Here is a 13,813-nt window from a genome sequence, read left to right on the forward strand (position 1 = left end):
TGAATTGCACGACTATATTCTTAGGTATAATCTGTCTGCAGATGTTCTCCAAAGATCCAGTTTATTCACGTCTTGTGCAGAAAGTAATGTCATACTGACTAATAATCTATATTATGTTAGATATATATATTTTCTGTATGTAGCATTTAAAAGTTGGATTTTATCACACGTGAATATGCTACCACAAGATCTGCATATTGTTTAAAAGGTACTTGGATGAGTGTATTATGCCGCAGCTTTAGTCAGTAGTTGGTGTTGCTTGTATGTCACCTATATGTGGCGGTCTTTTTTTTACAAAATTGAAATATGTGAAATACCCCATGCTTCACCTTATTTTTGATGTTCACATACAATTGTACCAACATAAAAAGAGCAAAAAAAAACACAAGAAACAACACCCCTCATAAATATTGTTCACAAAAGTAAAATGTACGTATGCCATTGTATATTATTTTCGTAGGTTTTGCACGACAAAGATATCAGTCAAAAGACATTATGTATATCTGTTCCAGTCTAAATAATGTTATTGGTCCAATCCAAACACGCGACGCTCAGAGATAAATCATATACATATTTTCGTCATGAATTAATTATTACGAGATATTGCATTAAAGTAGAAAATACTGATAATTAATAAATTTGTGTACGTTTATGTGTCAATTTCTAACACAGTCCTAAAGGGAATGAACTTCTACTTTAGAAATTATAGTCTTTGTTTTAACATTCACCATGGGAAGATAGAATCCCAAATATATTGAGGATGACAATGAAAAATGTTTGTAAATATATATGAAGCATTGGAAGAAGAGAATATATTAACGAGGTTAATACAATGAAAATCAGACGTATTACTACCTTAACTTCATTAAGTTTCAATGTGTTCATCCTAAAGCTTCAAAGAATCTACACCACAGCTCTTTATATATATATATATATATATATATATATATATATATATATATATATATATATATATATATATATATATATATATATATATATATATATATATATATACACATATATATATATATATATATATATATATATATATATATATATATATACATATATATATATATATATATATATATATACATATATATATATATATATATATATACATGTGTGTGTGTGTGTGTGTGTGTGCGCGTGCGTGCGTGCGTTGTGTGTGTGTGTGTGTGTGTTGATCATTTTAAGTTCGCAACCACGATTACTTAACTGACAAATATAATGGGACTGTCAATAACTAGTAATAATTTTGAAGACGCTAAATGTTTATTGCATGTTCAAAGAAACGAGTATTAAGTTCTGACAGCAAAAATTATTCATCCCAAGAAACAAAATAAAAAACAAAACAAACTTAGTTCCAAAACGAAAACATATAAGAAATTTTGTAGCATATCTACGAGAAACCGCTAGGTTAGAGTTTTTGTGGAGAAGATAAGAAGCAAAAAAAGCATAAAATAGGAAATATATAGAGAAATAGAGAAAGATTCAAATTAAATTTTCATTTATTTTCAAAAAGTAAATCTTACTAATTTAAGTTTTACAAGCACATTTTCTGTCTAGATGAAGGCATTTTAATTGACAAGTGTTTCGAAAGCTCTACTAATATTATAATTAGCACAATTAACAAGCTAGTTCAATTGATGTGGTTTTTACACCATCAAAGCCGTAGTTGAAAACACTAGTTGGCTTTACGGCGAAATCGGCAGGAGTTGATTTTCAAAAGGCGTCACGTGACTGTTTTGTTCTTAATACTGGGTAAAGTCATTTTAGGTCAAATCACTACAATACTGGTTGAATTGGTATTTTCTGTTTAAAAGTCAGGCCTTGCTTGTCAATTGAAATTGTTATGAATTGATTCTAAATTACGCGTATAATCTGCCAATTTTTGTATTCAAACACATTCAGCTGTTTATTTCCGATTCATTACCGCCACACACTAACACTTTGAACGATACTCTCACGAATCTTTAGGTATACTAGGACTTTGTATGGTCTTTTGTCTTGCATTTATATTTGGAGTTCTTCCGAGTTAGTTCCATCTTTGTAAACATAATTTCTGTTTTGCTTTTAAATCTAGTATTCAAATGTTCTAGTCAAATGCTGCATGTCATATTCCATGCGACATTATCGTTAAGGTATTTTAAAGCTCTATGATGTAGTCATTACTATTCCTGACTATTGTCCCTGATATATTAGCATAGCGAATGACCGTACAAGCAAATAAACAGTCCATGCATTGTTTATTGCACCTCTACAGTATTGTCTATGTGGGGTTGAAAAAAGTTTACTTGATGACATATACCTTTCTGACCTTCTGTAGGCATATATACAGTTTTCTACTCGCCTATGGTGCCCAACCAGTGTTCCATATATATATATAATATATATATATATATATATATATATATATATATATATATATATATATATATATATATATATACATATATATATATATATATATATATATATATATATATATATATATATATATATATATATATATATATATATATATATATATATATATATATATTTGTAAAATACCCTACTAGTTGTATGTGCAGTTTCATCGCCAAAACTGTTTATTTCTACCTTTCTCCTGAACAGATTTAAATATCGTTCTTTCGGAACGTTGTTATGCATTTAAACGAATTCATCTATATTTAGAAAAGTGCTATTGCAGAACACATACAAAAAACAAACTACTGTTCTGGTTTAGTGAACATTTGCTTAGAAACGAGAGCATGACGATTGTCAAAAGGTGCCGAAGTCTCGACGCAAAAACCATAAGTAAGACATCAAATATCAGCCTTTATGGATTTCATCTTAGATAATGCAATCTTATATATATCTCGGTTAAGCTATCCAACACCCTGCCAACATTATATAGTCAACTTATTGATCACATTATGCACTGTTTGGGGTTATTGGAATAGTGAGGCGAAGGAACTGGACAAGTAAGATAAATTCTATGGATATATAACACATGTAGAAATGCGATAGTTTTTGAAAGTAAAACAAAATTACTTGACAAATCAACATTCCTAAATGCTGCATGAAAATATTATATTCCAATTCACCACAACACATCTGAATCCATATACTACATCGAGTCATCCGAATTATTTAAGGAGAAACTACTCAACATATATATATATATATATATATATATATATATATATATATATATATATATATATATATATATATATATATATATATATATATATATGTATATACATATATATATATATATATATATATATATATATATATATATATATATATATATATATATATATATATATATATATATATATATATATATATATATATATATATTATATATATATATAAAGTACTCACATATGATTGGCCTAGAGGTAGCTGTTCTTGTAGTTGACGACGCTTGCGTCGTTTGTTCACTCGACTTTGGTACTAAAAAATAAAACTATCAATACATAGCATCTGTTCCACTTTTTCATATATTATTACGTTTGCTAAAATATTGACTTCAACCACAATGTTAGAACGGTCATTTGCGCTCCGTGTTTATTTTGAATGGAAAGCCTTTAACCTGCTAATTCTTTTCGGGGCAGACTTTGCATCAGATTAGCAAACATTAATAAAAATGAATATTACTATCCACCCTGTTAAAATAATTGAACAGTTTCAAATTAGCACAATTGGATGGTACACGTTTCGAAGTTGCAAATCTGTAATGTGCTTATTGAAATATCTTTGAGGATAAGGAAGCTATTATTTTCTCCATAAATACTTCACACCAAAATCGCTTAATTTGCAGTTACACGGAATACTAAACATATGCACACCAATGATTTTGACATTATTGCTTTGTAATTTTAACACTCACGTGTTCTAGGCGCAACGGTAGTAAGTCTTCTTGCAGTTGATGGATCTTGAGATCTCGTTCCAATCGGTATTTTTACTGTAAGTATAAGGCGTGCAAAACATAGTGTAATATCCACTTTACAAGAACACATATTCGATACCCATATAAAGAAGGTGCAAAGACACTTGCAAATTCTCATCCTTTTCTTGAAATATGACCATCAACCAGATCGACATTAACTTTCTACGCTGATTGCGATTTTTTGTGTAAGGATCAAACATGAATATTTTAATATTTTCTGATAGTAGAGCTTCCATTAGCAAGAATGTTGCAATGAAATTAAATATCTAACAGAGGGAGAGAGAGATAAATGACAGAGAGATAAATGATATATGTGCACTAATATGACAAAGAATGCTGCAAAGTTAGTTTATAAGTGGCCAATCGCTTTCGTCCCTAATCAGTCTTTTCGAATGGCAAATACCAAACAGAGACACTACTAACATGAAACAAGAAATGTTAAGGTTACACAATTTGACATGACTATTTCTATTCAGGGCGAATTAATCACGGAGGAACTTTGTTGATAAAGTAAAGCATTTTTTGTTAAGTCACTATGTTTTAATTCCGTATATAATTTGATGGCAAAACTCTTACGATTGATGCCTTATAAATATGTTTCAAGGTAGTTTGCGTCATATTTGCAATAGTAAAACTTACCTGTGATTGGCTCATATGTAATGGTTCTTCTTGTTATTGACACAATTGGCATCCTTTCATTCAGTATTGTTAATGTATATTAATATATATATATATATATATATATATATATATATATATATATATATATATATATATATATATATATATATATATATATATATATATATAAGAGGAAGAAAACGTATCGTTTTATCCACTTTATGAAGAAAATATGTTCAACATACATGGTAAAACAAAATTCAGGTTTACCCTTGTTAAAACATTAACGTCAATTCGTTGTTGATCTCTGCTGTTTGTAAACTTTTATTTAAGGAGCAAAGTTTTAATATCTTCTGGTGGCAGACATTCCATCAGTTTGCCATACATTATTATCACCAGTTAGCTAAAATAGCGAACTCAGCATGAGTTATGGCTTGATACAAATAGTTAAAAAGTTACAGCTTGTAGTATATTCGTTATAGTAAGACTCACATGTACTTGGCTCAACAGTAGGTGTTTTTCTTGTGGTTGATATGGTTTGAGGCACGGTTGCATTCGACAATATCGCTACAAATATAAGGCAAACGAAACGTAACAAATTATCAAACTTAGAAACAAAATACATTCAACACATATACGTTGGTTTAAAGTAGTGTCGTCATTGACAGTGTTATTAACGCTTACAAATATTAACATATTCTAAACAACCTATAATAATAATAATAATAATAATAATAATAATAATGTGGATTTAGTACTGTCCCTAATCTTTAGAAGCTTTATGCGCTTTTGAATATTAGATGGGATATAAAAAACATATAGAACTATTCGAACATAAAAGCAAAGGCAATCATCTGACAAAACAATAACAAACTGAAATAATTAAGGAAGTGTCTGTATGGCATCTTTTTAACAGTGAGAATGCTAGTAGTGTTGGAAGAGGAGCATACGTTTCTAGATGTTGTGTATACATGAGTCAGGTCAGACAGGTATATTGGACAGGAAAAATCAACGAATTGCAGCATTGCGAACTGATCGTTTGCGTGATTCTGGATGGAAAGGGTATATGTTGAAGGTTACAGAACAGAGATATGTGTGCGCAATTCTTCGCTCCGTAAGGATCATCCGAACATCCGTGTTTTGGACTTTTCAAAGTTTTTGTATAAGATACTGAAACGAATCTGATAGATATGAAGTTTAATATCTCTGTCTTGAAAGTACTAAGGGACACGTAAGAGTGTTAGCACATCAACAAGAACAAAAAACTGCGAATGACTCTCAGCTGCAGATATGCATCTTTGTATGTGTTCCTTACATGTCATCTATGACATCAAATCTAAAATGCATCTTTCTATACCTTGAATTGTAGTCGCAGTTTCAGTCGGGTAGCTAGATTTTATATTTGAATGTCATCAGCGTACAATTTGGGAGACACCTGATGTTGATATATAGCAAATGGAAACGACTTAGTGTGGAGAATCAAGAGAACAAGGTCAGGAATTGAGAGTTGTGGAATACCAAACCGTAGATTAAATGTCTGGAACTTTTTTCATTTATAGATACGATTTGTTATGTTGAGTAAGAAGGACTTGAACCATTGCAAGATTGTATCGTGAAAATCACGAGAAGGTTAAGTAGTGTATCATGGTCTATTGTGTCAAATGTCGCAAACAACTGTGAGGTTTTGAATCATTCCACCACCCAAAAGCCTAGAGAAGGCCGCTAACTACTCTGAGAATGGCAGCCTCAGGAACAGTTCTCAGCAATTAACCAATTGAGATGCCAGAGTTGAGTGTGTGATCGTGTTTTTGCATGACGATTATGAATCAGTCACGATGGATGCCTTCATGGAAAGTACAATAGCATTCTAGGTTGCACCACCGCCCACCGATATGGATCGAATATTAGGTTAACCGAGAGAAGCGTGCACTGATGGCATTCCTCCTCGGTATAAAAAGGAAATTGTTCGGGTTCGGTTGGATGTTCCTTATGGGCGATCAAGTTTAAGTCGACGATTGTATGGGATTTGCCTTGGACATTATTAAGGGTTTTTAAGCTCAGATGAACAAGTTGCACGTTTTTCTTGGTTTATGTATTCTTCTGTTTATTTTACACATTTCAATAAATAACTGAATATATGTTTTCATCTTGGATTGGTTCTGGTTTGGTGGCGGTTGTGAAACATTTGTTTTTGCCTCCTCAGCTCTTCTTATGGCTCATTTACCAACTGAGCCTTCTTTGAGTCCCTCAAACATGTCTGGAAGGCATTTGTCATCTGTCGCGGGTTAACTTGTAGATTTAAAAATATCTTTGAAATGTTTTGGCTGTCTGGATCAGGTTGCTCTATTTTCTAACCGACGTGGTGACATTGTATCTGGCTTCGTGTGCGGGATTAATCTGAAGCGCAAACGTTTGTTCTAATCCAGTTGGGATGTCTTCCGTGTAGGCTCTCTTGACTGAGACATATATTTGTCAGTTTCAGGGGCGCTTATGTAGTTGAAGAGAAGTTCGAATTGCTTGAGAGTAACAACGAAACTTCAACAGTCTATGTTGCTACGACTCTGGCAGCTTTGTCTCATTTTGACATGGTATATACTTATCGCTTGAGGCGTGCTGTCTTCTACACCCGCGTCAAAAGGCTGTGGTCCTCAATTGAAGGCAATCTCTATATGGATTTTGTTGTTACCTTTGCAAGCATATATCGAAACTTATTAGAGAGCACTCATGGGCAAGTGAAGGTTTGCAAGGCTATGCGTTTCAAAACCAAATCGTATCATCAACATATTGAAGTTGTCCATGATTGATTTTTGGTAGGTATGTGTATCGTTAGGTCACATAAATGACATTTGTGTTAACCCTTTGTGCCAACATCTCCAAATTATTATTGAGATATATTTTGGTAGCCAATAAGACTATTGTTTTCCCGGTCAAGGCTGTCATTGGTAAGGGCCTCATAAATCGTTGACGAGAACTGAATGGCAATCGATGAAGTAGTTTAATTTTCGATGGTAGCAAACACAAGCGAGCCCATGACGTCTAGTAGGACGTCATAACATAGTTGAAGGTCTGTTGATAAATACAATCGCTTATAGCTGATTTCAGTTTGATCATTGCATAATTAGATTCAATATAAGATTCCTAAGGTTAATCATTGCCGCACGAGCCGAGTTTGGAAATATACATCTGATATATCGGAATAATGCTTGGGTGGTATAAGGTTTGCCGAGATAACATCGGGAGCTTAATTTATCTGTCTGTTGAGGGTCCGATATAACAGAGAAACTTAGTTAGTCAGTGACATCTGACAACAATATAAGAAATCACGTGTAGGCCGTGCTTATGAACATGTATCATATTTATTCCCCCCTGACGATCACTGATCGTTGTAACATTTGATTTGGGACGAGTCGTTCCCTTGAAACGTTTAGACATTCAAAGTCCTTGTAAAAGAACTTTCATCTTCTGATGCATCGCAGTACATTCAAACTATTACTGTCAGGTTCTCAGACAATCTTAAACAGACACATCTCAATGACACCTCTGAGGATTATGGCAAGGTCGTTAAGCTTGGCTTGAACGGTATTAAGATAATTGTACCATTATTTGGGAAATTACAATGGCTCCTGTGCGGCTTAAACTATGGGACTCAGACTCCATGATGAACTTGTATGCACCCTCGTAGCTATAGTAAATTTGATACGGCAACGGTTTTCTTCATCAACAACCTTGAAGAAATCTTGATTTGTGCCTGTGCAGCTGTTCCACAAAACAGTAAACCGTGGCTCATCTGGTGGACGTCAGAATAGTTCAAGCATACATTCCTCACCTTTAGTTATTGGTATCCTTATTCAACTGTCTAGTGCGGATTACTAGTAGAAAACACAATTATTATATGTCTATACTGGAGCTTCTCTGCACTATAATTGTTTACTTTATTAGGATCGGAAACAGTATTATGCATGATCCTAGATAATATTTTTTACTTTGTATTTCCTGTAATAACATTCTTGCCTTTTTCTAGACGTCATATTTCTCTTTTCACATGATGACGTATTCCACATCTGTGTTGGCAAGTCTTCATCTACTGATCCTCATTGTCTGCATAGCTGATAATGCGATTCGACTCTGATACAGCATCTAAAGCATGATAAAGCAGAATTCGGACACGTAAGACGAACATGTGGGATTCATAATATTGATAATTTCATCTACTGTTGCAGTTCCATATGTTCCAAGGAATAAGCACAATAATCTGTTGCGTCCAAGTGACTTCAAAGTTTATATATTTATACTACTGAATTGTATTATTTCATAGAAATTATATTCACACATCCACTCAACTTATGGCTTGTGCGACATACTTCGGTGATTTCTCAGAATATATTGCACTAGATATTATCTGATGATTCTATTTTCTAACGCTTGTACCCAGCTTTTGCGTTGTAGTTCTCTTGCACAATATAATGAATTGACTTTTTCTTGAAACATTTTTATAAGACACTTTATTACATTTCTCGCCGAGTTTTGATCATGTTTGCTCCAAAGTAACCTCTAATTCGGTTAATGTATCAACATGCTCCATATTTGAACAATTATGTAGCCTCTGTCGGGCGTCTCCCTCGAAACGGTATCACATATTCAGGCTTGATAATGGTTTAATCCTTTATTTGACTTGTCAAACGAATCATTGATAAATTAATCTCCGCATTATACCTTCTTGCGGTTTCTTTCATAATACTGTATGTGCCAAACGGCGGAGTGTCTAAAGGCATTGTATATATTATGTTACTGCAATATTCTAATATGGGATCTCGTTTGAGTTGTCGGCCTATAGTGATATTTTGGTATATGCAGCTATCTGTCAGTACTGTAGAAGCTTACGGGTTGCAGCCATAATAGTGATCTACAGTCGGGTGCGAAAGGGGTCGCGAGTGGCGAACCACAAATTCGAGTTAACAGCAGCCAGGAAACTTTCTTTCTTAAACACTTTATGTAACGACAGCGAGTTATCACTATTTTTACATTAATCAAGTGGCCGTGGGGTTAGACCTGATTTGACCATCTTTAGATAATCACAGTTCTCAGTCCTTTTTAACACGCCGACTCATATTTGCTTCAGAACCCAGGGGATGCATTACAGGTCTATATACATTTGTAGCTCGATAAAGACGTATGACTACGTAGTGGTCAACCTCAAAGAAGGACCAAAATCTCAAACGCCCATTACGATACTTCCATAGATATGGTGCGTTACTGAGCAAGCAAACCCAATTGCTTTCGCATTGGTTATATCAACTTTAGTAATTTTAGACATGCCCTTCACTTTTGGATAATATATACTAACATGAAGCTTAAAAACAATTTTGTCAAAATATAGATGCGGCCGGTAAAAATACGTTTCAAATGGTCATTGCCTTCATGGTGCAATATTCATGTTAAAAGTAAAATAAAATAATTGATAACATGAATTATAGCTTTATTAACTTTCTTTTAAAGAATATACCTTTTTCCTATTATTAAGAAACATGAATTTTAAAGTTAATAAATACCAATTATTATACAAAAATTATTTATCCAAAACTAAGCGAAAACAAATTTGCTCTTTGTATATTATTTTAGTATTATTTTACCATCAATTCACAAAGTGACACCAAGTAGATAAAACATCTCAATATATTTACACCATCATAAGTACGAAAAATAATATTTATATGTCACAAAACGACTCTAAACGACACTGGCATGCTCTATATAGTGCTTTCAGTTAAATGTTATTCCGACCTCCCATTACATCTAATTTAGGTGTTCGCATACAGGCAAGCAAACCAGGGGTGAAAATGCATTACTATAAGATGAAAGAAACAAAGGTAAACATGTAAATGTAAAACAAAACTTGCAAAAGACTACACGATTTAAATCGTACAAATATGTACAAGAGAATTGTCAAAGGTAACGAAGAGTTAATAAGTAAAAAATAATAATTGTAGCATCATAGTGATGTCGCTAAAATAGATAACGATTGCGCTGGCATGATTAACCGTACGCGCGGTCTGATCAACCATCCATGTTTGGAATATGTATAAGATAAACGAGATTCGTATATTGAGGTAGGAAACTAGGTACCCTAAACATACCGTTACTGAACTACTTTCATTGACAATAGATAACGGAGCACTTTTGTAGTTTGGACCTTTTCAGTATCTTTCATGATCTTTGACAGATTTTTCACTTTCTCAGAATATATTTGTTGATGAACTATTGTCCATGTTCTGGATATGTAGCTGATTTTTCTCACCATTCTGTACATTTTGTTTCATTATATATATATATATATATATATATATATATATATATATATATATATATATATATATATATATATATATATATATACATATATATATGTATGTATGTATGTATAGGTACATACATCATAGATAGACAAGCAAACAATATAAATGTACATTTATTCAGTATTCGATTAAATAAATGCATCTTCTGAAAGAAAATGTGGGCATGCAAACACTACAACACAAAACTATTCGGTAAATACATTAGAAAACCTAGATGCTGAAATACCTTCCAGATATAAAGTGGTAAGCTGAAGTATATTTAGATTTTTGTCACGATGAAAGTGATTAGCGTCTCTACTATTTAAGCAATAAGTATGTCATCCTAATATCGTAAAGTAAATAGGCCAGTAAATGTATGGCCATTAGAAATATTATTAATGTTCATAATATATTTTGAAGCATTATTGATATGAATATTCAAAACCATGCGAACGTTATTTTTAATATTTTTAATTATCGTTATATAAGAATACATATTTGTAAAAATTCATAAATTTTAAGTTAGATATTGACGAGAAAAGGACTTTCAAAATTTAAAAAATAATTGTAAGTAGTAAACCTACCGTCAAATGACAAGATAATATATTTTGATATAGTGGATACTGATAGGAATTCAAATTCGATCTTCAACATCTGGCCATGCATATATTGTCGAGGGTTCTTTATTATCATCGTGAACAGTTCCTTGGCGCTGTTGCATACAAATTTATACCCGTCAGGCATATCCCCATATCCATATAAACAGTTTGGGTATACTAAATGCGACGTGTGGACCCAGTTTTTAATGTATTCACTCCATTTTATTGATTTTACCGTATGTGATCCAGTATATCTCGCAGAGATCTTCACAGAGTGATTTTCCATAAAATATGCAACTGGATATGGACATACTTCTAGCTCGTTATCATGACTACCTGTAAAATGGTATGTTGCGAAATTAAAACAACGGGGAATATTACGAGTATTTATTTTCGTTTTAAATAACCATTTAAGATTGCGAGAATTCACTCAGAGCATATGTAAAATATGTAATATGAACAGGAATTAATTTAATCCACATACACTATAAATATATCTGTATCTAGTCTTTGAATGAACGGAACACATTTAAATGAATATATATGTGTACATAACATCCATGCATATGTATGCATACTTTGACTGCGAACAACTATACGATTTAGTTTAATTTACAATAATTATGAAATCAAGGAGTATAAATATATACAGAATTAGAGAAAGAAAACATTACACAGTGATGGATTGAGCACATGAAAGGTTTGAGAAGTCATTGACTTACAAGTTTCTGCAGAAGCACTTCCTAAAGAAAGAGATACACCTATGGTTACAGGAGCATTACAACTAGTTTATTTTTAGTGAGTAGTTTGGAGTAAATCCTGCTCAATTTCCAACTAGTTCACTTTTTATTATTATTATTATTATTATTATTATTATTATTATTACTACTATTATTACAAATTTCCATAATCGGGATCCAAACAAATACAGTGCTTTGAATGCTGCTATATATTTTACACAAATTAAGGTATACATCGAATTATTATCCTCCTACAACTGATACCACGTGATTGCTTATTGCGTAGTACGCTCCCTTACTTATCATATTCAGTTATAACTCCAGTTACATGCATATTATAATTACTATTTTGGAGTGATTTAAGTTCTTTACAATACGAGATAGTTATAACTCCAGTTACATGCATATTATAATTACTATTTTGGATTGATTTAAGTTCCTGACAATACGAGATAGTTATAGCTCCAATTTCTTACCTCTTACAACTACTACCGTTGGACTGCTTATTGCGGAATACGATTCCCGGCAATACCATATCTGACCGTGCCTATATCTGGACACTCTTGATAGAATTAGTGCTGAGTAATTGCCCACTTGGCATGTAACGGACGTGCCAGCTTCAATATGTCCAGATGAATTAATATAGTCGCAGTTTGAAGTTATGTAAATTGTAGAAGGAATGTTAAAAGACTCCCACAAATTGTCTTTTATTAAAGGACTACATGTCATGGTAATATTTCCATTTTCATCAACCTCTGCCACTGGAGAAGGATTTATCGTGGGATTAGCCAAAATACCTGTGGTAAAACAGTAATCAGAAAATTAAATGATTGGTATGGTCTTATTTCAGTAACTGTTTGCTTGTGAATCTCATTTTACTCAGTTTGTTCTTTTGACATATTCGTGCAACATGTTTCTGATTTGATGTTAGATAATACGAAATAAATCATATGCAAAATACCAGTTTTGTGTTCAGATAATGAATAATTTGAAATTAGTTCTTACTGACCAATACACATAATTTATTTTGTTTTGCAATATTATTTTGCAAAAGATTTGGAATACCTAAAACATACGTTACATATTACAACGTCAAAAGGGCATTTTAGGCACTTAAGTATGTTTTAGGAAAAGATAGCAAAGACATTTGAGGTAATTAATTTCAATTATCTACAAATGTAATATCATAAAATGAGCACGTACAGATTTCATTTATTAATTTCATTTAGTTAAAATATAATCTTTTTCAACTTTCATGGATACAAAATAAATGTACGACCTTTGGATCTGTAAGCACGTGCATTTTGCACTTTAATACATATATTTCGCTCATGAAAGCAATATATAATACTTGCGAACAAAACATGAATTTCGTCCGTATGTTTGTAATACTCGTTTCGAGAATTTATACGATTCTTTGGTGTTACACTAAGTAATAGAAAAGAGCGAATACCAATAAGTTTTGATACAGTAAACAGATAATGTTTTTCCATAGAATGCAAAAGTGAATACTGAAGAAAAAAAACTTACAATACTCTGACATAACTCCGTAAACGTGCTACATATTTTATC

The 13,813-nt window shown here is 32.3% G+C and overlaps 1 protein-coding gene across 1 annotated transcript in view; it reads right to left on the bottom strand.

Moving 5' to 3' along the window:
• Positions 1–13,206, bottom strand: part of LOC149789572 (uncharacterized) — a 71,224-nt gene extending 58,018 nt beyond the window's left edge. Inside the window, exons 1-6 of the mRNA XM_089972769.1 lie at positions 12,718–13,206; positions 12,224–12,244; positions 11,737–11,837; positions 5,063–5,137; positions 3,890–3,964; positions 3,382–3,453 (exon numbers count right to left, since the gene is read on the bottom strand). Of these exons, the coding sequence (XP_089828895.1) occupies positions 3,382–3,453; positions 3,890–3,964; positions 5,063–5,137; positions 11,737–11,812 (298 nt within the window). The 5' untranslated portion in view covers positions 11,813–11,837; positions 12,224–12,244; positions 12,718–13,206. The remainder of the gene's footprint in view (positions 1–3,381; positions 3,454–3,889; positions 3,965–5,062; positions 5,138–11,736; positions 11,838–12,223; positions 12,245–12,717) is intronic.
• Between the last annotated feature and the right edge of the window lie 607 nt (positions 13,207–13,813).

Source organism: Sinohyriopsis cumingii, chromosome 10 (genome assembly GCF_028554795.1).
Source record: "Sinohyriopsis cumingii isolate HCF-2022 chromosome 10, ASM2855479v2, whole genome shotgun sequence".
Lineage (NCBI taxonomy): Eukaryota > Metazoa > Mollusca > Bivalvia > Unionida > Unionidae > Sinohyriopsis > Sinohyriopsis cumingii.